Source organism: Nerophis ophidion, linkage group LG26 (genome assembly GCF_033978795.1).
Source record: "Nerophis ophidion isolate RoL-2023_Sa linkage group LG26, RoL_Noph_v1.0, whole genome shotgun sequence".
Taxonomy (NCBI): domain Eukaryota; kingdom Metazoa; phylum Chordata; class Actinopteri; order Syngnathiformes; family Syngnathidae; genus Nerophis; species Nerophis ophidion.
The window spans coordinates 7,862,054-7,883,077 of record NC_084636.1 but is presented as its reverse complement, the minus strand read 5'-3'; the positions used below and the strand labels follow the sequence as shown (position 1 = coordinate 7,883,077).

The 21,024-nt window shown below is 38.2% G+C and overlaps 2 protein-coding genes across 3 annotated transcripts in view; one reads left to right on the top strand and one right to left on the bottom strand.

Moving 5' to 3' along the window:
- The window catches only part of LOC133543946 (adenomatous polyposis coli protein 2-like), a 32,053-nt gene extending 11,481 nt beyond the window's left edge, over positions 1-20,572 (bottom strand). Inside the window, exons 1-6 of the mRNA XM_061888882.1 lie at positions 19,881-20,572; positions 19,693-19,783; positions 19,298-19,622; positions 19,120-19,228; positions 17,666-17,779; positions 17,523-17,597 (exon numbers count right to left, since the gene is read on the bottom strand). Of these exons, the coding sequence (XP_061744866.1) occupies positions 17,523-17,597; positions 17,666-17,779; positions 19,120-19,228; positions 19,298-19,622; positions 19,693-19,783; positions 19,881-20,009 (843 nt within the window). The 5' untranslated portion in view covers positions 20,010-20,572. The remainder of the gene's footprint in view (positions 1-17,522; positions 17,598-17,665; positions 17,780-19,119; positions 19,229-19,297; positions 19,623-19,692; positions 19,784-19,880) is intronic.
- Positions 3,624-15,390, top strand: LOC133543947 (tripartite motif-containing protein 16-like protein). 2 transcript variants are annotated; one of them, XM_061888884.1, is made up of 5 exons: positions 3,624-3,673; positions 3,747-4,248; positions 4,321-4,414; positions 4,479-4,510; positions 8,335-15,390. In XM_061888884.1, exons 2-5 carry the CDS (start codon positions 3,807-3,809, stop codon positions 8,892-8,894), a joined length of 1,128 nt encoding a protein of 375 aa, XP_061744868.1. In that variant the 5' UTR covers positions 3,624-3,673; positions 3,747-3,806; the 3' UTR covers positions 8,895-15,390. The 2 variants fall into 2 exon arrangements, with proteins under 2 accessions (XP_061744868.1, XP_061744867.1); XM_061888883.1 differs by having other exon boundaries at positions 3,632-4,248.
- Positions 20,573-21,024: the final 452 nt, after the last annotated feature.

The window sequence follows — 21,024 nt, the reverse complement described above, 5'->3', positions numbered from 1 at the left end:
AAAGCAAAGCTCATTTATCAACAACACCCAGAAACGCCACCTGCTTTGCTGGGCCAGAGCTCATCTAAAATGGACTGATGCAAAGTCGAAAAGTGTTCTGTGGTCTGACAAGTCCACATTTCAAATTATATTTGGAAACTCTGGACGTGGTACCCTCTGGAACAAAGAGGAAAATAACCATCCGGATTGTTATAGGCGCAAAGTTCAAAAGCCAGCATCTGTGATGGTATGGAGGTGTATTAGTGCCCAAGGCATGGGTAACTTACACATCTGTGAAGGCACCATTAATGCTGAATGGTCCATACAGGTTTTAGAGCAACATATTTTGTCATCCAAGCAGCATTATCATTGACACCCCTGCTTATTTCAGCAAGACAATGCCAAGCCACGTGTTACAACAGCGTTGCTTTGTAAAAAAAAGAGTGCGAGTACTTTCCTGTCCCGCCTGCAGTCCAGACATGTCTCCCATGGAAAATGTGTGGCGCATTATGGAGCGTAAAATACGACAGCGGAGACCCCGGACTGTTGAACGACTGAAGCTCTACATAAAACAAGAATTGGAAAGAATTCCACTTTCAAAGTTTCAACAATTAGTTTCCTCAGTTCCCAAACGTTTATTGAGTGTTGTTCAAAGAAAAGGTGATGTAACACCGTGGTGAGCATGCCTTTTCCCAACTACTTTGGCACGTGTTGCAGCCATGAGATTCTAAGTTATTTATTATTTGCAAAAAAAAATAAAGTTTATGAGTTTGAACATCAAATATGTTGTCTTTGTAGTGAAAAGGACTTGCAAATCATTGTATTCCGTTTATATTTACATCTAACACAATTTCCCAACTCATTTGGAAACGGGGTTTGTTTTTTGTGGATCTCTTGTTTTGGGGGAGAACATTTGATATGTAATTACATTTGTGTAACATGTACTTGCCATTAAAACTCAATAAACAAATGTTTTTTTAAAGTAAAATTGTTCCACTATAAACACAAATACAGACCCACAAACCCGACATCCGTCACCACGGCAACATCTTGGCTGTGATGTGCAATGTGTGTGTGTCTTGGATGAAAGATGGACATAGAGGGATATTTTACAGTATTATACCGAAAGGTCAAAGAGGTCACTTGCGGACGACGCAGATGACCTTTGACACGCTGCATTCTGGACTGCAGCAGGAACAGGAAGTGGCAGACTGGCTAACGCGGACGTGACCTCGTGTCCTCTTCAGCTCGTTAACATTCTACCAAGCGCTGCGCCAACTGTGCAGCCGGCTGACAGCCAGCCAATGGCTGCCCGGCTCATCTCCATGGCGACCGGCTCGAGTCAGGAGGAGGAGGCGCAGGACCCTATCATGTAGGTGGCCAGCATATTAGGAACGCTTTGGTCAAATAAATACCCAATGAAGAGACCGTATTGTAGACTTACTGTGTGTTCTTGTATTTCTACCCTTCTTGAGACATCAACAAGGTAAAGTACCTTCCATATGAGGAGGTGTGAACAAGTTAAGACATAAATCATGGTCCCAATACAGAAAACCATTGAATCTACAAACCCCGTTTCCATATGAGTTGGAAAATTGTGTTAGATGTAAATATAAACAGAATACAATGATTTGCAAATCCTTTTCACTACAAAGACAAGATATTTAATGTTCAAACTCATAAACTTAATTTTTTTTTGCAAATAATAACTTATAATTTCATGGCTGCAACACGTGCCAAAGTAGTTGGGAAAGGGCATGTTCACCACTGTGTTACATCACCTTTTCTTTTAACAACACTCAATAAACGTTTGGGAAGTGAGGAAACTAATTGTTGAAGCTTTGAAAGTGGAATTATTTACCGTTCTTGCTTGATGTACAGCTTAAGTTGTTCAACAGTCCGGGGTCTTGTCATATTTTACGCTTCGTAATGCGCCACACATTTTCCATGGGAGACAGGTCTGGACTGCAGGCGGGCCAGGAAAGTACTCGCACTCTTTTACTACGAAGCCACACTGTTGTAACACGTAGCTTGGCATTGTTTTGCTGAAATAAGCAGGGGCGTCCATGATTACGTTGCTTGGATGACAACATATGTTGCTCCAAAACCTGTATGGACCATTGTGCATTAATGGTGCCTTCACAGATGTGTAAGTTACCCATGCCTTGGGCACTAATACACCCCCATACCATCACAAATGCTGACTTATGAACTGTGCGCCTATAACAATCCGAATGGCTATTTTCCTCTTGGTTCCGGAGAACACCACGTCCACAGTTTCCAAATATAATCTGAAATGTGGACTCGTCAGACCAAAGAACATTTTGCCACTTTGCATCAGTCCATCTTAAATGAGCTCGGGCCCAGCGAAGCCGGCGGCGTCCCTGGGTGTTGTTGGTAAATGGCTTTCGCTTTGCATAGTAGAGTTTTAACTTGCACTTACAGATGTAGCGACCAACTGTAGTTACTGACAGTGTTTTTATGAAGTGTTCCTGAGCCCATGAGGTGATATCCTTTACACACTGATGTTGGTTTTCGATGCAGTACTGCCTGAGGGATCAATGGTCCGTAATATCATCGCTTACGTGCAGTGATTTCTCTATATTCTCTGAACCTTTTGATGATTTTTCGGACCGTAGATGGTAAAATTCCTAAATTCCTTGCAATAGCTCGTTGAGAAATGTTGTTCTAAAACTGTTCGACAATTTGCTTACAAGTTGGTGACCCTCGCCCCATCCTTGTTTGTGAATTACTTAGCATTTCATGGAAGCTGCTTTTATACCCAATCATGGCACCCACCTGTTCCCAAATAGCCCGCACACCTGTGGGATGTTCCAAATAAGTGTTTGATGAGCATTCCTCAACTTTATCAGTCTTTATCGCCACCTTTCCCAACTTCTTTGTCACGTGTTGCTGGCATCAAATTCTAAAGTTAATGATTATTTCCAACAAAAAAAACATGTTTATCAGTTTCAACATCAAATATGTTGTCTTTGTAGCATATTCAATTGATTATGGGTTGAAAATGATTTGCAAATCATTGTATTCTGTTTATATTTACATCTAACACAATTTCCCAACTCATATGGAAACGGGGTTTGTAATAGAGAATGTCTCATTTGCACCCCTGGTGGGGAAATAAAAATAAGGGTGGACCCAAAAAAAAAAGAATTTTTGCAATTGACTGTGTGTCGCTTTTAAAACTGCTCCCCCTCTGGTCAACATATGCAATAACGAGTGTGTGTAAGAAATTGAAATGCGCCCCTTCGGCCAAAATTTATTTAAAAAAAATTAATAAATATGTATATAGAGACATACTGTAATAACTTGAAGTAAATAATGAAGATTAAAAACAAAATACAAACAAAAAAACTAAAAGGTTACCTTTTTTTTATATTGGCATAGTATGTATATATTATTATTGTTGTTAAATCCAAATCTTTATGTATCTAGAAAGGGTGGTCCTAAAGAGGTAGGCATTTTTCGGAGAGGTCCCAAGAATGTACGAAATACAAGAATGTGTGTGTGTGTGTGTGTGTGTGTGTGTGGTCATGTGACCGTGGTGAGCCAATGAGCTGCACAGTTTCAGAAATGAAGACAAACGAGTTGAACCAGAAATGAGCTGAGATTCACGACAAAAAAAACAGACAGAACAGTGCGAGGACTAGCAGAGTCTGAAGTCTGGCTCAGTTTGGTGAGTAAGAACTACAGAGAAAACATTCGTTCATTTTTGCGTCATGATGATGTCACTTCCTCTCAACGGGAAGGAAGCGTAAAGGAGTCTCCCTGAGGACCAGCCGGTCCATGCGTGGTACACAGACCCGCATATGGACTCGAGGAAAGCAGAAAGACAAGAGCGCTCCAAGGACCAGGAGGGTCAGAGGACAACAAGAACCTCGAGTCCAATGCGGATTTTCAGGGCAGACCTGAATCACTTCAAAGAGAATATGTTGAACGCCTTCAAGGACTCCAGGTCGACTCTGGAGGACCCAGAAAACACAAGCACCCTCAGTCTGCTGAAGGAGGACTTGAACCAGTTCAGAGAGGACATTTCCAGTGTCTTCAGGGTTACTGACAATGCAAGCACCGACATAAAAGAGAGCGCAGAAGAAGAACCCGGAGAAGACCAGAACCAAAGGTCTGAAGAGCTGAAGGTCCAGGAAGACGCAAAGAGGGCTATTTTGAAACCAAGACGGAAAAAAACGGACACCAGGGACAACAACGATGTCTTGCGGGAGACGACATCGAGCAGCAGTGCCTCGTTGCCAGGTAAGGAGGTCGACCTTCGACACCGAGCGGGTGTTGTCGTCAAGTAGGCGTGGCTTAACGCTTCTTCTTCAGACTCTGCAGGAGACCACCATGAAGAAGAAGAAGGACCATCACAGAGTCTTCCTTCGGACTTTCTGGTACGCATGCGTTGGCGTGACGGCGCCAGGTGAGTGAAGACAGGAAATGTCCGAGAGGTGACCTGGTAGACTAACAACTTTGACCTTGGACAGGCAGCCGCTGGACGGAGCCTCTGTCAAAAACTGTAAGAACACACACACTTTTGTATTTCTGACCTTTTTGGGACCTCTGAAAAAAATGACCACCCTTTCTAGATATATAAAGATTTGGACAATAATAATTCATAATATATACATATATACTATGCAAAAGGTCATGATTTCACAAGAAAAACATTTTGGCAGTATTATAACCTACTTAGTGGCCTAGAGGTTGGAGTTTCCTCCCTGAGACCGCTAGGTTGTGAGTTCAAACCCCAGCCGACTCATACCAAAGACTATAAAAATGGAACCCATTACCTCCCTGCTTGGCACTCAGCATCAAGGGTTGGAATTGGGGGTTAAATCGCCAAAAGTGATTCCTGGGCGCGGCCACCGCTGCTGCTCACTGCTGCCCTCACCTCCCAGGGGTTGATCAAGGGTGATGGGTCAAATGCAGAGAATAATTTCGCCACATCTAGTGTGTGTGTGACAATCATTGGTACTTTAACTTTTTAACTTTAACATTTGTGCGATGTTACGACAGAAGTTGGAATTTTACTCAACAACAGTCGCAATTTTACAAGAACAGCTAAAATTTGGGGAAATTTCATGAAAAGAGTCGTCATTTTACTCGACAAAAGTCACAATTTTATAAGAAATTTTAAAAATGTTAGAATATTAATCGGAATTTTACTTGGCAAAATTATGACAAAAGTCATAATTTTACCTGAAAAAATTTCACCATTTTACAAGAACCAAATAATTGGCAATAGTGTGATAGAAGTTGTAATTTTACTCGACAAAAGTCACAATTTTATAAGAAATTTTAAAAATGTTAGAATATTAATCAGAATTTTACTTGGCAAAATTATGACAAAAGTCATAATTTTACCTGAAAAAATTTCACCATTTTACAAGAACAAAATAATTGGCAATAGTGTGATAGAAGTTGTAATTTTACTCAACAAGAGTCACAATTTTACAAGAACGACTCAAATTTGGGGTTATTTTATGAAAAGAGTCGTCATTTTACTCGACAAAAGTCAAAATTTTATAAGAAATTTTAAAAATGTTAGAATATTAATCGGAATTTTACTTGGCAAAATTATGACAAAAGTTATAATTTTACCTGAAAAAATTTCACCATTTTACAAGAACAAAATAATTGGTAATAGTGTGATAGAAGTTGTAATTTTACTCAACAAGAGTCACAATTTTACAAGAACGACTCAAATCTGGGGTTATTTTATGAAAAGAGTCGTCATTTTACTCGACAAAAGTCACAATTTTGTAAGAAATCCTTAAAATGTTGACAATATTAGAATATTGATCAGAATATTACTTGGCAAAATTATTTCAAAAGTCATCTTTTTACCTGAAAAAAATTCACTATTTTACAAGAACAACAAAATTGGCAATATTGTGATAGAAGTTGTAATTTTACTCAATAACAGTCACAATTTTACAAGAACAGCTAAAGTTTAGGGCAATTTTATGAAAAGAGTCGTCATTTTACTCGACCAAAGTTACAATTTTATAAGAAATTTTTAAAATTTTGGCAATAGTATAATAAAAATCTGAATTTTACTTAGCAAAATTATGACAAAAGTCATAATTTTACGTGAAAAAATGTCACTGTTTTACAAGAAGAAAAAAATGGCAATATTGTGACAGAAGTTGGAATTTTACTCAATAACAGTCACAATTTTACAAGAACAGCTAAAATTTGGGGCAATTTCATGAAAAGAGTCATCATTTTACTCGACAAAAGTCACAATTTTATAAGAAAATTTAAAATTTTGACAATATTATAATAATACTGCGATGAGGTGGCGACTTGTCCAGGACGTACCGTGCCTTCCGGACGAAACGCAGCCGAGATAGGCTCCAACGACCCCCACGACCCCAAAAGGGATAAGCGGTAGGAAATGGATGGATGGATGAATTATAATAATAATCGGAATTTTATTAGGCAAAATGATGACAAAAGTCATTCATTTTACACGAGAAAATGTCACTATTTTACAAGAACAACAACAAAATTGGCAATATTGTGATACAAGTCAGAATTTTATATGACAAATGACACCAATTTGCATTAAAAGTAATAATTGTACATAAAAAAGTGATAATTTTACGAGAAAATATAAGCAGAAGGAATATGAGAAATTGTTCCCAATTTTATAGGAAAAAAGTCGACACATTGTGAGAAAAAGTCTGCTTGTAGTTCATTTATTTATCTATTTTTTTAGTTTTTTTTACTTCAAGTTATTACAGTATGTCTCCATACACATATTTAATTATTTCTAACTATTATGATAGAAATTGACATTTTACTCAATTACAGTGGCAATTTTACAAGAACAGCTCAAATTTGGGGCAATTTTATGAAAAGAGTCGACATTTTACTCGACTAATGTCACAATTTTCATGAGAAAACTTGAAAATGTTGGCAATATTATAATAATAATCGGAATTTTACTTGGCAAAATGATGACAGAAGTCATCATTTTACCTGAAAAAATGTCACTATTTTACAAGAACAACAAAAAAATTGGCAATATTGTGATACCAGTCAGAATTTTTTAGGACATATGTGACATATGTCATAAAAATTCTGACTCGTATCAACACCTTTTGTCGAGTAAAAATGCCCCAAATTTGAGCTGTTCTTGTAAAATTGCCACTATTATTGAGTAAAATTCCAACGTCTATCATAATAGATAGAAATAAATAAATATGTATATAGAGACATACTGTAATAACTTGAAGTAAATAAAAACTAAATAAATTAATTAATTAACTAAAAGCAGTCTTTTTCTCACGTGTCGACTTTTTTCTTATAAAATTGGGAACAATTTCTCCTATTCATTCTGCTTCTATTTTCTCATAAAATTATCACTTTTTTTATGTAAAATTATTGCTTTTTAATTTAAAATGGTGACATTTGTCATATAAAATTCTGAGTCGTATCACAATATTGCCAATTTTGTTGTTGTTCTTCTAAAATTGTGACATTTTTTCAGGTAAAATTATGACTTTTGTCAAGTAAAATTCTGATTATTATTATAATGTTGCCAAAATTTTAAAGTTTTCTTATAAAATTGTGACTCTTGTCGAGTAAAATGACGACTCTTTTCATATAATTGCCCCAAATTTTAGCTGTTCTTGTAAAATTGTGACTGTTACTGAGTAAAATTCAAACTTCTATCACAATATTGCCAATTTTGTTGTTCTTGTAAAATAGTAACATAGTGAAATGATGACTTTTGTCATAATTTTGCTAAGTAAAATTCCAATTAATATTCTAATATTGCCAGCATTTTAAAGATTCCTTATAAAATTTTGCTTTTAAAAGTAATAATTTTACATAAAAAAGTAATAATTTTAAGAGAAAACAGAAGCAGAAGGAATATGAGAAATCGTTCCCAATTTTATAAGAAAAAAGTCGACACATTGTGAGAAAGAGACTGCTTTTAGTTCATTTATTTTTTGGGTTAGTTTTTTTTATTTACTACAAGTTATTACAGTATGTCTCTATATACATATTTATTTATTTATTTTCATTAATTTTGGCCAAAGGGGGCGCATTTCAATTTCTTACACGCTTGTTATTTCATATGTTGACCAGAGGGGGAGCACTTTTAAAAGCGACTCACAGTCACTTTAAAAAATTCCCTACTTTTTGGGACCACCCTCATTTTGAGACATTGTCTATTAGATGCAATGTTATTGGGACCATGATTTATGTCATGACTTGTTCACATCTCCTCATATGGAAGATACTTTTCCTTCTTCATGTCTCAAGAAGGGTAAAAATCCAAAAACACACAAACACACTCTGATGACACTTCTCTACCTCGTCCAGTTGCCTGTTATTTGACCTTTGACCCCAACACGGCCAACGCCGAGCTGCGACTCAGCGAGTGTAACCGGAAGGCGACCCGGGTCTGGTCGGACCAGAGACCCGGTCAGCACTCGGACCGCTTCCTGCACTGTCCTCAGCTTCTGTGTCGCGAGGGTCTGCTGGATGCGGCGTACTGGGAGGTGCAGTGGAGCGGCGGCGCCGATGTGGGCGTGGCCTACAACAACATCTCTCGGGACGGGGACGTGGCCCGCTGCCTGCTGGGCCACAACCCACGCTCCTGGAGTGTGGAATGTTCCGCGGGAAGTTACCTGGCGTGCCACGACAACAGGAGAGTGGCACAGTGCACACCGCGACCTTTCACCCACAGAGTGGGCGTGTACCTGGACTGGCCCGCAGGCTCTTTGTCCTTCTATTGTGTCTCCAAAGAAACCATGGTCCACATCCACACCTTCACCTCCACCTTCACAGAAGCCCTCTACCCCGCCTTCTGGGTGTGGGCTTACCACGGCTCTGTCTCACTTTGTCAGGTGGAACTGGACTGGGAACGTCTTCTGCACTGACCTTCTTATGTACCTTATACACATTCTTATGTACCATCTACTGTACACCTTGTAGACATTTTATACACCTTGTAGACATTTTATACACCCTATGTACCATCTAATGTACATCTTACATACCCTGTATACACCTTCTTATGTACCATCTACTGTACACCTTATATACCCTGTATACACCTTCTCATGTACCATGTACTGTACACCTTATATACCTTTTATACACCTTCTTATGTACCTTCTACTGTAAACCTTATATACCTTTTATACACCTTCTTATGTACCATCTACTGTACACCTTATATACCTTTTACACACCTTCCTAAGTACCATCTACTGTACACCTTATATACTTTTTATACACCTTATTATGTACTATCTACTGTACACCTTATACACCTTTTTATACACCTTATGTACCATCAACTGTACACCTTATATACCTTTTACACACCTTCCTAAGTACCATCTACTGTACACCTTATACAACTTTTATACAACTTTTTATGTACCATCTACTGTACACCTTATATAACTTTTATACACCTTCTTATGTACCATCTACTGTACATGTTACATACCTTTTATACACCTTATGTACCATCTACTGTAAACCTTACATACCTTTTATAAACCTTCTTATGTACCGTCTACTGTAAACCTTATATACCTTTTATACACCGTCTTATGTACCATCTTCTGTACACGTTACATACCTTTTATACACCTTATGTACCATCTACTGTACACCTTACTACCTTTTATACACCTTCTTATGTACCATCTACTGTACACCTTATATACCTTTTATACACCTTCTTATGTACCATCTACTGTACACCTTATATACCTTTTATACACCTTCTTATGTACCTTCTACTGTAAACCTTATATACCTTTTATACACCTTCTTATGTACCATCTACTGTACACCTTATATACCTTTTACACACCTTCCTAAGTACCATCTACTGTACACCTTATATACTTTTTATACACCTTATTATGTACTATCTACTGTACACCTTATACACCTTTTTATACACCTTATGTACCATCAACTGTACACCTTATATACCTTTTACACACCTTCCTAAGTACCATCTACTGTACACCTTATATAACTTTTATACAACTTTTTATGTACCATCTACTGTACACCTTATATACCTTTTATACACCTTCTTATGTACCTTCTACTGTACACCTTATATACTTTTAATACACCTTCTTATGTACCATCATACACCTTCTTATGTACCATCTATTGTACACCTTATATATCTTTTCTACACCTTCTTATGTACCTTCTACTGTACACCTTACATACCTTTTATACACCTTCTTATGTACCATCTACTGTACACCTTATATACCTTTTATACACCTTCTTATGTACCTTCTACTGTACACCTTATATACTTTTAATACACCTTATGTACCATCTACTGTACACCTTATATACCTTTTGTACACCTTCTTATGTACCTTCTACTGTACACCTTATATACTTTTAAAACACCTTCTTATGTACCATCTACTGTACACCTTATATACCTTTTATACACCTTCTTATGTACCATCTACTGTACACCTTATATACCTTTTATACACCTTCTTATGTACCTTCTACTGTACACCTTATATACTTTTAATACACCTTCTTATGTACCATCTACTGTAAACCTTATATACTTTTAATACACCTTCTTATGTACCATCTACTGTACACCTTATATACCTTTTATACATCTTCTTATGTACCTTCTACTGTACACCTTATATACTTTTAATACACCTTCTTATGTACCATCTACTGTACACCTTATATACCTTTTATACACCTTATGTACCGTCTACTGTACACCTTATATACCTTTTACACACCTTCCTAAGTACCATTTACTGTACACCTTATATACCTTTTACACACCTTCCTAAGTACCATCTACTGTGCACCTTATATAACTTTTATACACCTTCTTATGTACCATCTACTGTACACCTTATATACCTGTTACACACCTTCCTAAGTACCATCTACTGTACACGTTACATACCTTTTATACACCTTATGTACCATCTACTGTACACCTTACATACCTTTTGTACACCTTCTTATGTGCAATCTACTGCACACCTTATATACCTGTTACACACCCTCCTAAGTACCATCTACTGTACACCTTATATACCTTTTATACACCTTCTTATGTACCATCTACTGTACACCTTACATACCTTTTATACACCTTCTTATGTACAATCTACTGTACACCTTACATACATTTTATACACCTTCTTATGCACCATCTACTGTACACCTTATATACCTTTTATACACCTTCTTATGTACCATCTACTGTACACCTTATATACATTTTATACACCTTATGTACCTTCTACTGTACACCTTATATACCTTTTACACACCTTCCTAAGTACCATCTACTGTACACCTTATATACATTACACACCTTCTTAAGTACCATATACTGTACACCTTATATACCTTTTATACACCTTCTTATGTACCATCTACTGTACATCTTATATACCTTTTATACACCTTCTTATGTACCATCTACTGTACACCTTATATACCATTTATTCACCTTCTTATGTACCATCTACTGTACACCTTATATACATTTTATACACCTTCTTATGTACCTTCTACTGTACACCTTACATGCCTTTTATACGCCTTATGTACCATCTACTGTACACCTTATGTACCTTTTACACACCTTCCAAAGTACCATCTACTGTACACCTTGTATACCTTTCATACACCTTTTTATGTACCATCTACTGTACACTTTGTATACCTTTTACGCACCTTCCTAAGTACCATCTACATGTACACCTTATATACCTTTTATACACCTTATGTACCTTCTACTGTACACCTTATATACTTTTAATACACCTTCTTATGTACCATCTACTGTACACCTTATATACCTTTTCTACACCTTCTTATGTACCTTCTACTGTACACCTTACATGCCTTTTATACGCCTTATGTACCATCTACTGTACACCTCACATACCTTTTATACACCTTCTTATGTACCATCTACTGTACACCTTATATACCTTTTATACACCTTCTTATGTACCTTCTACTGTACACCTTATATACTTTTAATACACCTTATGTACCATCTACTGTACACCTTATATACCTTTTATACACCTTCTTATGTACCTTCTACTGTACACCTTATATACTTTTAAAACACCTTCTTATGTACCATCTACTGTACACCTTATATACCTTTTATACACCTTCTTATGTACCATCTACTGTACACCTTATATACCTTTTATACACCTTCTTATGTACCTTCTACTGTACACCTTATATACTTTTAATACACCTTCTTATGTACCATCTACTGTACACCTTATATACTTTTAATACACCTTATGTACCATCTACTGTACACCTTATATACCTTTTATACACCTTCTTATGTACCTTCTACTGTACACCTTATATACTTTTAATACACCTTCTTATGTACCATCTACTGTACACCTTATATACCTTTTATACACCTTCTTATGTACCTTCTACTGTACACCTTATATACTTTTAATACACCTTCTTATATACCATCTACTGTACACCTTATATATACCTTTTATACACCTTCTTATGTACCATCTACTGTACACCTTATATACCTTTTACACACCTTCTTATGTACCATCTACTGTACACCTTATATACCTTTTATACACCTTCTTATGTACCATCTACTGTACACCTTATATACCTTTTACACATCTTCCTAAGTACCATCTACTGTACACCTTACATACCTTTTATACACCTTATGTACCATCTACTGTACACCTTATATACCTTTTATACACCTTCTTATGTACCTTCTACTGTACACCTTATATACTTTTAATACACCTTCTTATGTACCATCTACTGTACACCTTGAATACTTTTAATACACCTTCTTATGTACCATCTACTGTACACCTTACATACCTTTTATACACCTTCTTATGTACCTTCTACTGTACACCTTATATACTTTTAATACACCTTCTTATGTACCATCTACTGTACACCTTATATACTTTTAATACACCTTCTTATGTACCATCTACTGTACACCTTATATAGCTTTATACACCTTCTTATGTACCTTCTACTGTACACCTTACATGCCTTTTATACGCCTTATGTACCATCTACTGTACACCTTATGTACCTTTTACACACCTTCCAAAGTACCATCTACTGTACACCTTGTAAACCTTTTATACACCTTTTTATGTACCATCTACTGTACACTTTGTATACCTTTTACACACCTTCCTAAGTACCATCTACTGTACACCTTATATACCTTTTATACACCTTATGTACCATCTACTGTACACCTTATATACCTTTTCTACACCTTCTTATGTACCTTCTACTGTACACCTTATATACCTTTTATACACCTTCTTATGTACCTTCTACTGTACACCTTATATACTTTTAATACACCTTCTTATGTACCATCTACTGTACACCTTATATACCTTTTATACACCTTCTTATGTACCTTCTACTGTACACCTTATATACTTTTAAAACACCTTCTTATGTACCATCTACTGTACACCTTATATACCTTTTATACACCTTCTTATGTACCTTCTACTGTACCCCTTATATACTTTTAAAACACCTTCTTATGTACCATCTACTATACACGTTATATACCTTTTATACACCTTCTTATGTACCATCTACTCTACACCTTACATACCTTTTATACACCTTATGTACCATCTACTGTACACCATATATACCTTTTACACACCTTCCTAAGTACCATCTACTGTACACCTTGTATACCTTTTATACACCTTCTTATATACCATCTACTGTACACCTTATATACCTTTTATACACCTTCTTATGTACCATCTACTGTACACCATATATACCTTTTACACACCTTCTTATGTACCATCTACTGTACACCTTATATACCTTTTACACACCTTCCTAAGTACCATCTACTGTACACCTTGTATACCTTTTATACACCTTCTTATATACCATCTACTGTACACCTTATATACCTTTTACACACCTTCTACGTACCATCGACTGTACACCTTTTCATGTTATCTGACCCCAGAACCTTCCTCCAGAATGTTATCTTTGTCCATGTTATGTCAAATGAAACAGAAATTGAGCTGGTTGGCCACAATACCCAGCAATATGTTTGGCGGTGAAAAGGTAAGGCTTTTAATCCCAGGAACACCATCCCTACCGTCAAGCATGGTGGTGGTAGTATTATGCTGTGGGCCTGTTTTGCTGCCAATGGAACCGGTACTTTAAATGGGACAATCAAAAAGAAGGATTACCTCCAAATTCGTCAGGACAAGCTAAAATCATCAGATCGGAGGTTGGGTCTTTGGCGCAGTTGGGTGTTCCAACAGGACAACGACCCCAAACACACATCAAAAGTGGTAAAGGAATGGCTAAATCAGGCTAGAATAAAGGTTTTAGAACTGCCTTCCCAAAGTCCTGACTTGTGGACAATGCTGAAGAAACAAGTCCGTGTCAGAAAAGCAACACATTTAGCTGAACTGCACCATTTTTGTCAAGAGGAGTGGTCAAAAATGGAAGCAGAAGCTTGTGGATGGCTACCAAAAGTGCCTTATTGCGGTGAAACTTGCCAAGGGACATGTAAGCAAATATTAACATTGCTGTATGTATACTTTTTCAGTAGAGCCATAATAAATTCATAAAAAGAACCAAACTTCAAGAATGTTTTTTGTGAGCAACAAGTATGTGCTCCAATCACTACATCACAAAAAAATGAGAGTTGTAGAAATGATTGGGAACTCAAGACAGCCATGACATTATGTTCTTTACAAGTGTATTTAAACTTTTGACCATGACTGTACCTTTTATACACCTTCTTATGTACCATCTTATCCACCTTCTTCTACACCTGTGAACACGCCTTCTACACCTCTTTCTACACGTTCTTATACAACGTTTATACATCGCTTACGCGCAGACCTTCTAGACCACGGGTGTCAAACTGGTTTTCATTGAGGGCCACAACGCAGAAATGGCTGCTATTCAAAGGCCGTTTGTAACAGTAAATAATTAATGAATTTGCCTATGAACTTAAAATATTTAACTTTTTTTTGAACAAACAGTAAAAAAAAAATCTGTGGATTTTACCTCTGCTTTTTATAGAAAAAAATGGCAGCTTAGTTTTTTTTTTACTGTAAAATATATGGTATGGACACATATTATTTCCAGGCCTTATAAAATGGCGTGGAGGGCCAGATCTGGACCGCGGGCCTTGAGTTTGACACCTGTGTTCTAGACCTTTTTTATACATACCCTTACATACATTCTACACCTTCTGCCCTGATGTTTGATTGACTGCTGTTGACGCGTGTGCTGTGTTTCTGAGATTGCTGCTGCACAATAAACCTGCTCAGTGGCCTTGTGGTTAGAGTCTCCGCCCTAAGATCGGTAGGTTGTGAGTTCAAACCCCCGCCGAGTCATAACAGAGGCTATAAAAATGGGACCCGTTACCTCCCTGCTTGGCACTCAGCATCGAGGGTTGGAATCTGGGGTTAAATCACCATAAATGATTCCCAGGCGCGGCACCACTGCCGCACACTGCTCCCCTCACCTCCCAGGGCGTGTGTGTGTGTGTGTGTGTGTGTGTGTGTGTGTGTGTGTGTGTGTGTGTGTGTGTTCGGGCAATTCAGGCTTAATGGGGACATCACTCTGTTTACACATATTTAGGGGACTTCTGACGGTATGGGAACCAAAAAAAAAGATGTGAATTGAAGTGAAATATATTTATATAGCGCTTTTTCTCTAGTGACTCAAAGCGCTTTACATAGTGAACCCCAATATCTAAGTTACATTTAAACCAGTGTGGGTGGCACTGGGAGCAGGTGGGTAAAGTGTCTTGCCCAAGGACACAACGGCAGTAACTAGGATGGCGGAAGCGGGAATCGAACCTGCAACCCTCAAGTTGCTGGCACGGCCACTCTACCAACCGAGCTATACAGCCCCCTCACACTTTAATTCATCACCAAATTTTATTCTGTGCTTCTTTCCTCCTTGTAGCTGTTTCTTTGCTTTTGGCCCAGATGAGCCGTATAAGAGAGCCGTGTACATGTACAGTGGAGTTTGATTTTCTTCTTCTTCTAAAGGGGAACCATTTTAAATGATAGTCAGATCCATTCTGCACCATATTAACTCTTTTACCCCAGGGTCCCCAGTAAGAATGATCAGCACATTACTTCATCAATCCAGAGATTTAAAGACGTGTATGAGCTAACTGGGCAGTGGCCATTTTACCTCATTTTTTTTATGCCTTCACAACCTGTAGAAATGGTGGTACCCACAAGTGATGATCAAAAACTTGGTCCCCCTTCCAAATGATAACCAGTATGTAAGTGTGTGTACATGTTTGGGCAATTCAGACATAATGGGGACATCACTCTGTTTACACACATTTAGGGGACATCTGACTGTATGGGGACCAAAAAAAAAAAGGTCCCCTAAAGGGGAACCATTTTAAATGATAGTCAGATCCATTCTGCACCATATTAACTCTTTTCCCCCAGGGTCCCCAGTAGGAATGATCAGCACATTACTTCATCAATCCAGAGATTTAAAGACGTGTATGAGCTAACTGGGCAGTGGCCATTTTAACTCATTTTTGTATGCCTTCACAACCTGTAGAAAGAGTGGTCCCCACAAGTGATGATCAAAAACTTGGTCCCCCTTCCAAATGATAACCAGTATGTAAGTGTGTGTACATGTTTGGGCAATTCAGACATAATGGGGACATCACTCTGTTTACACACATTTAGGGGACATCTGACTGTATGGGGACCAAAAAAAAAAGGTCCCCTAAAGGGGAACCATTTTAAATGATAGTCAGATCCATTCTGCACCATATTAACTCTTTTCCCCCAGAGTCTCCAGTAGGAATGATCAGCACATTACTTCATCAATCCAGAGATTTAAAGATGTGTATGAGCTAACTGGGCAGTGGCCATTTTACCTCATTTTTTTATGCCTTCACAACCTGTAGAAATGGTGGTACCCACAAGTGATGATCAAAAACTTGGTCCCCCTTCCAAATGATAACCAGTATGTAAGTGTGTGTGTGTGTGTGTGTGTGTGTGCGTTCGTGCAATTCAGACTTAATGGGGACATCGCTCTGTTTACACACATTTCGGGGACCTCTGACGGTATGGGGACCAAAAAAAAAGGTCCTTGAACCTTTTCAAATGATATTCAGATCCATTCTGCACCATATTAACTCTTTTTCCCCAGGGTCCCCAGTAAGTATGATCAGCACATTACTTCATCAATCCAAAGATTTAAAGACGTGTGTGAGCTAACAGAGCAGTGGCCATTTTACCTTGTTTTTTTTTAAGCCTTTACAACCTGTAGAAAGGGTGGTCCCCACAAGTACTGATCAAAAACTTGGTCCCCATTCCACATGAGAACCTGTGTGTGTGTGTGTGTGTGTGTGTGTGTGTGTGTGTGTGTGTGTGTGTGTGTGTGTGTGTGTGTGTGTGTGTGTGTGTGTGTGTGAGACAGACCTGCAGCTGGCTCTCCTGACTCCCTCGGGTCTCCTGCAGTTCTTTCTCCAGCTGCTCCAGACGAGCAACACGCATCTGCAACACACACACACACCCGTCCAGATGTTGTTGTGTTGCGCCGACTCGGCATGTTGTTACGTCACCTGAGTGCGTTGGATCATCTCCTCGCTGGTCCCGAAGCGTTCCTCCATGACCGAGCGCACCTGCTGGACCTCGAACTCCAGCTGCTGGCGGATCAGATCCATCTGCAGGGAGAACTGCACCACGGGTCAAAAGTCAGTGGCATGCACATACTACATATGTCGTACGTGTGTGTGTGTGTGTGTTCTTGTATTTTTACCATTCTTGAGACATGAAGAAGGAAAAGTATCTTCCATATGAGGAGTTGTGAACAAGTGAGGACATAAATCATGGTCCCAATAACATTGCATCTAATAGAGAATGTCTCATTTGTGGTGACATCTATCAAAATGAGGGTGGTCCCAAAAAGGAAGAATTTTTTAAATTGACTGTGTGTCGCTTTTAAAACTGCTCCCCCTCTGGTCAACATATGAAATAACAAGTGTGTGTAAGAAATTGAAATGCGCCTCATTTAGCTAAAATTAATTCTAAACAAATAAATAAATATGTATATAGAGACATACTGTAGTAACTTGAAGTAAATAATGAAGATTTAAAAAATATGAGTAAAAAAAAGTATTACACAAAAGGCTTACCTTTTTTATATTTGCATAGTATGTATATATTATTAATGTTGTTCAGGATGAGGGTGGTGCCAAAAAGGAGGGATTTTTCAAATTGACTGTGTGTCGCTTTTAAAAGTGCTCCCCCTCTGGTCAACATATGAAATAACAAGAGTGTGTAAGAAATTGAAATGCGCCTCATTTAGCTAAAATTAATTCTAAAAAAATAAATAAATATGTAAATAGAGACATACTGTAGTAACTTGAAGTAAATAATGAAGATTTTAAAAATTTGAGTAAAAAAAAGTATTACATAAAAGGCTTACCTTTTTTATATTTGCATAGTATGTATATATTATTAATGTTGTTCAGGATGAGGGTGGTCCCAAAAAGGAGGGATTTTTCAAATTGACTGTGTCGCTTTTAAAAGTGCTCCCCCTCTGGTCAACATATGAAATAACAAGTGTGTGTAGAAAGTTGAAGTTAAGGTTAAAGTACCAATGGCTGTCACACACACACTCAGTGTGGTGAAATTTGTCATCTGCATAAAAGTGCTCCCCCTCTGGTCAACATATGAAATAACAAGTGTGTGTAAGAAATTGAGATGCGCCCTCTTTGGCCAAAATTAATAAAAATAAAAATAAATTTATATAGAGACATACTGTAATAAATTGAAGTAAATAATAAATAAAAACAATTAAATAATGAACTAAAAGCTTTTTTATATTTGTATAGTATGTATATATATATACATATATATTATTATTGTTGAAAATACAAATCTTTATATATCTAGAAAGGGTGGTTCTAAAGAGGTAGGCATTTTTCGGAGGTCTCAAGAAGGTAAGAAATACGAGTGTGTGTGTGTGTGTGTGTGTGTGTGTGTGTGTGTGTGTGTGTGTGTGTGTGTGTACCGTGTCGATGCGAGGCAAGTGGGTCAGTTTCTGGGACAGCGCCTCCAGCTGGCTGAAGTACCAGCAGCGCTCCCGCTCCTCGTGGTCGATTTCCCCCAACAGCTGGTTCCTGCCGCGGAACGTTAGCGCTCAGCTTGAGAAAAGACACAGGTGCTGCCCTCTAGTGGCGGGCACTCACCTCTCCTTGTACAGCTCCTCCACGTGGTGGTCGCTGAGCCGCCCGTCTGCCCCGCTGATGACCGCCGTCTTGGGCGGCGCTCCGTCCAGGAAGTGGTGAGGCAACAGGACGCCGGCGACGTCCCCGCCGCGACACGAGGCTTTGGCGCGGCCCGCCACCGCCGAGGCGGAGGAGGGGCAGGACGGCGGGGGAAGAGCCAAGCGGTCTTCTCGCTCGGCCCCGGGCGGCCCCGCCCCGCCCAGACTGTCAGCCAGCAGCCGGAAGTTATGAGCCTGATGAGCTTGATGCTTCAGCTCGTAGTAGTTGGTCAGGTCCATGTGCAGCTCTGCGTCACATGACTCACCGTCATCATCATCGACATCGACATCATCATCGTCATCGAAAACGTGTCTAACCTTTGAGTTGGTGCAGCACGTCACTGCGGCCCGACGACGCCAGAGTCCCCGCCTCCTGCTCCAGTTTACACTGCAGCTGCCTGAGCACTTCCTGTGTGGATGCCATGACAACGGGACAAATTCAGCTAGGGCTCGTTTTACACGTTCACTTCTCACCGAGTGGACGGCGACAAAGGGTCAGAGGTCACCTTCATGCCGAAAGTCTCTGTCTCCAGCTTGGAGAGATGGTTGGAGTTGTCCTCCAGCTCCCTCCGCAGGTGGGAGTTCTCCTTGCGCAGCGCCGCCACCTGGTGGGCCAGCTGGTCGTACGACGCCATGGTCGCGCTCCGTGGCGCCCCCTGCAGAGTGCACGGGGACGGGTCAGTGGTCTCGCTATGTCGGGCTTTGTCATTTAATGTGGAGTTACGTGGAACTTTCACTGAGCTCCCTCTTTTTTTTTACAACCGGTGGTTCTCAAACTCTAGTAAGTGTACCACTCGTAGTACGTGAATAACCACTTGATTAAAGTACAGTGTTTTATGTCCCTATATTCAAACACTGTGATACTGTTCAAACTGTGTGTGATGTGACAAACAGTGGCCACAAATATTGAATATGCTAGTTAAAAAAAACCTCCGCATTGTTTTGGATGAATACTTAAGTCTACTATGCTACTGTAGTTTTATGTTGGCTATTATGCTGGTACTTGGAGAGCCAGGTTTTTTCCAAGGTGGTACTCTGTGGAAAAAGTTTGACAACCACGGACAGACTGTTTTTTCTTTTATTTATTTAATGTAATATATTTATTAATTTTGATGTATTTTTATTTTATGTACCATTTGTTTTTTGTATTTTTACTTTATATAACATATTTTAATGTATTTTCATTTTATAAGAGCGAATGCAGTTGAAATAGGCTCCAGCACCCCCCGCAACCCCAAAAGGGACAAGCAGTAGAAAACTGATGGATGGATAAAAAATGTTTATGTATTTGTATCTTATATAACATATTTTTAATGTATTTTTATTTTATGCAAAAAAAAAAATATTTTTTTTATTTTATGTAACATATTCTTAGTGTATTTTTTATTTTATATAACATTTATCTACTTATTTTTATTTTATGTAAAATATTTTGTTTGTATTTTGTATGTAACATCTTTATTTTTTTAAATTTTATGTACCATATTTTAATGTATTTTTGTTTTATGTAAGTTTTTTTCTTTATTTTTAATTTATGTAACTTATTTTAATGTATTTTTATGTACCATTTTTAATTTATTTTTATGTTTTGTACAATATTTTTTATGTATTTTCATTTCATGTAACTTTTATTTATTTTTATTTTATGTA

Coding starts and splice junctions, on each gene's coding strand:
- LOC133543947 (XM_061888884.1), top strand. CDS start 3,807: ATGGACTCGAGGAAAGCAGAAAGACAAGAGCGCTCCAAGGACCAGGAG. Junction 4,249..4,320: donor CAGCAGTGCCTCGTTGCCAG/GTAAGGAGGTCG, acceptor CTTCTTCTTCAG/ACTCTGCAGGAGACCACCAT. Junction 4,511..8,334: donor CGGAGCCTCTGTCAAAAACT/GTAAGAACACAC, acceptor TACCTCGTCCAG/TTGCCTGTTATTTGACCTTT.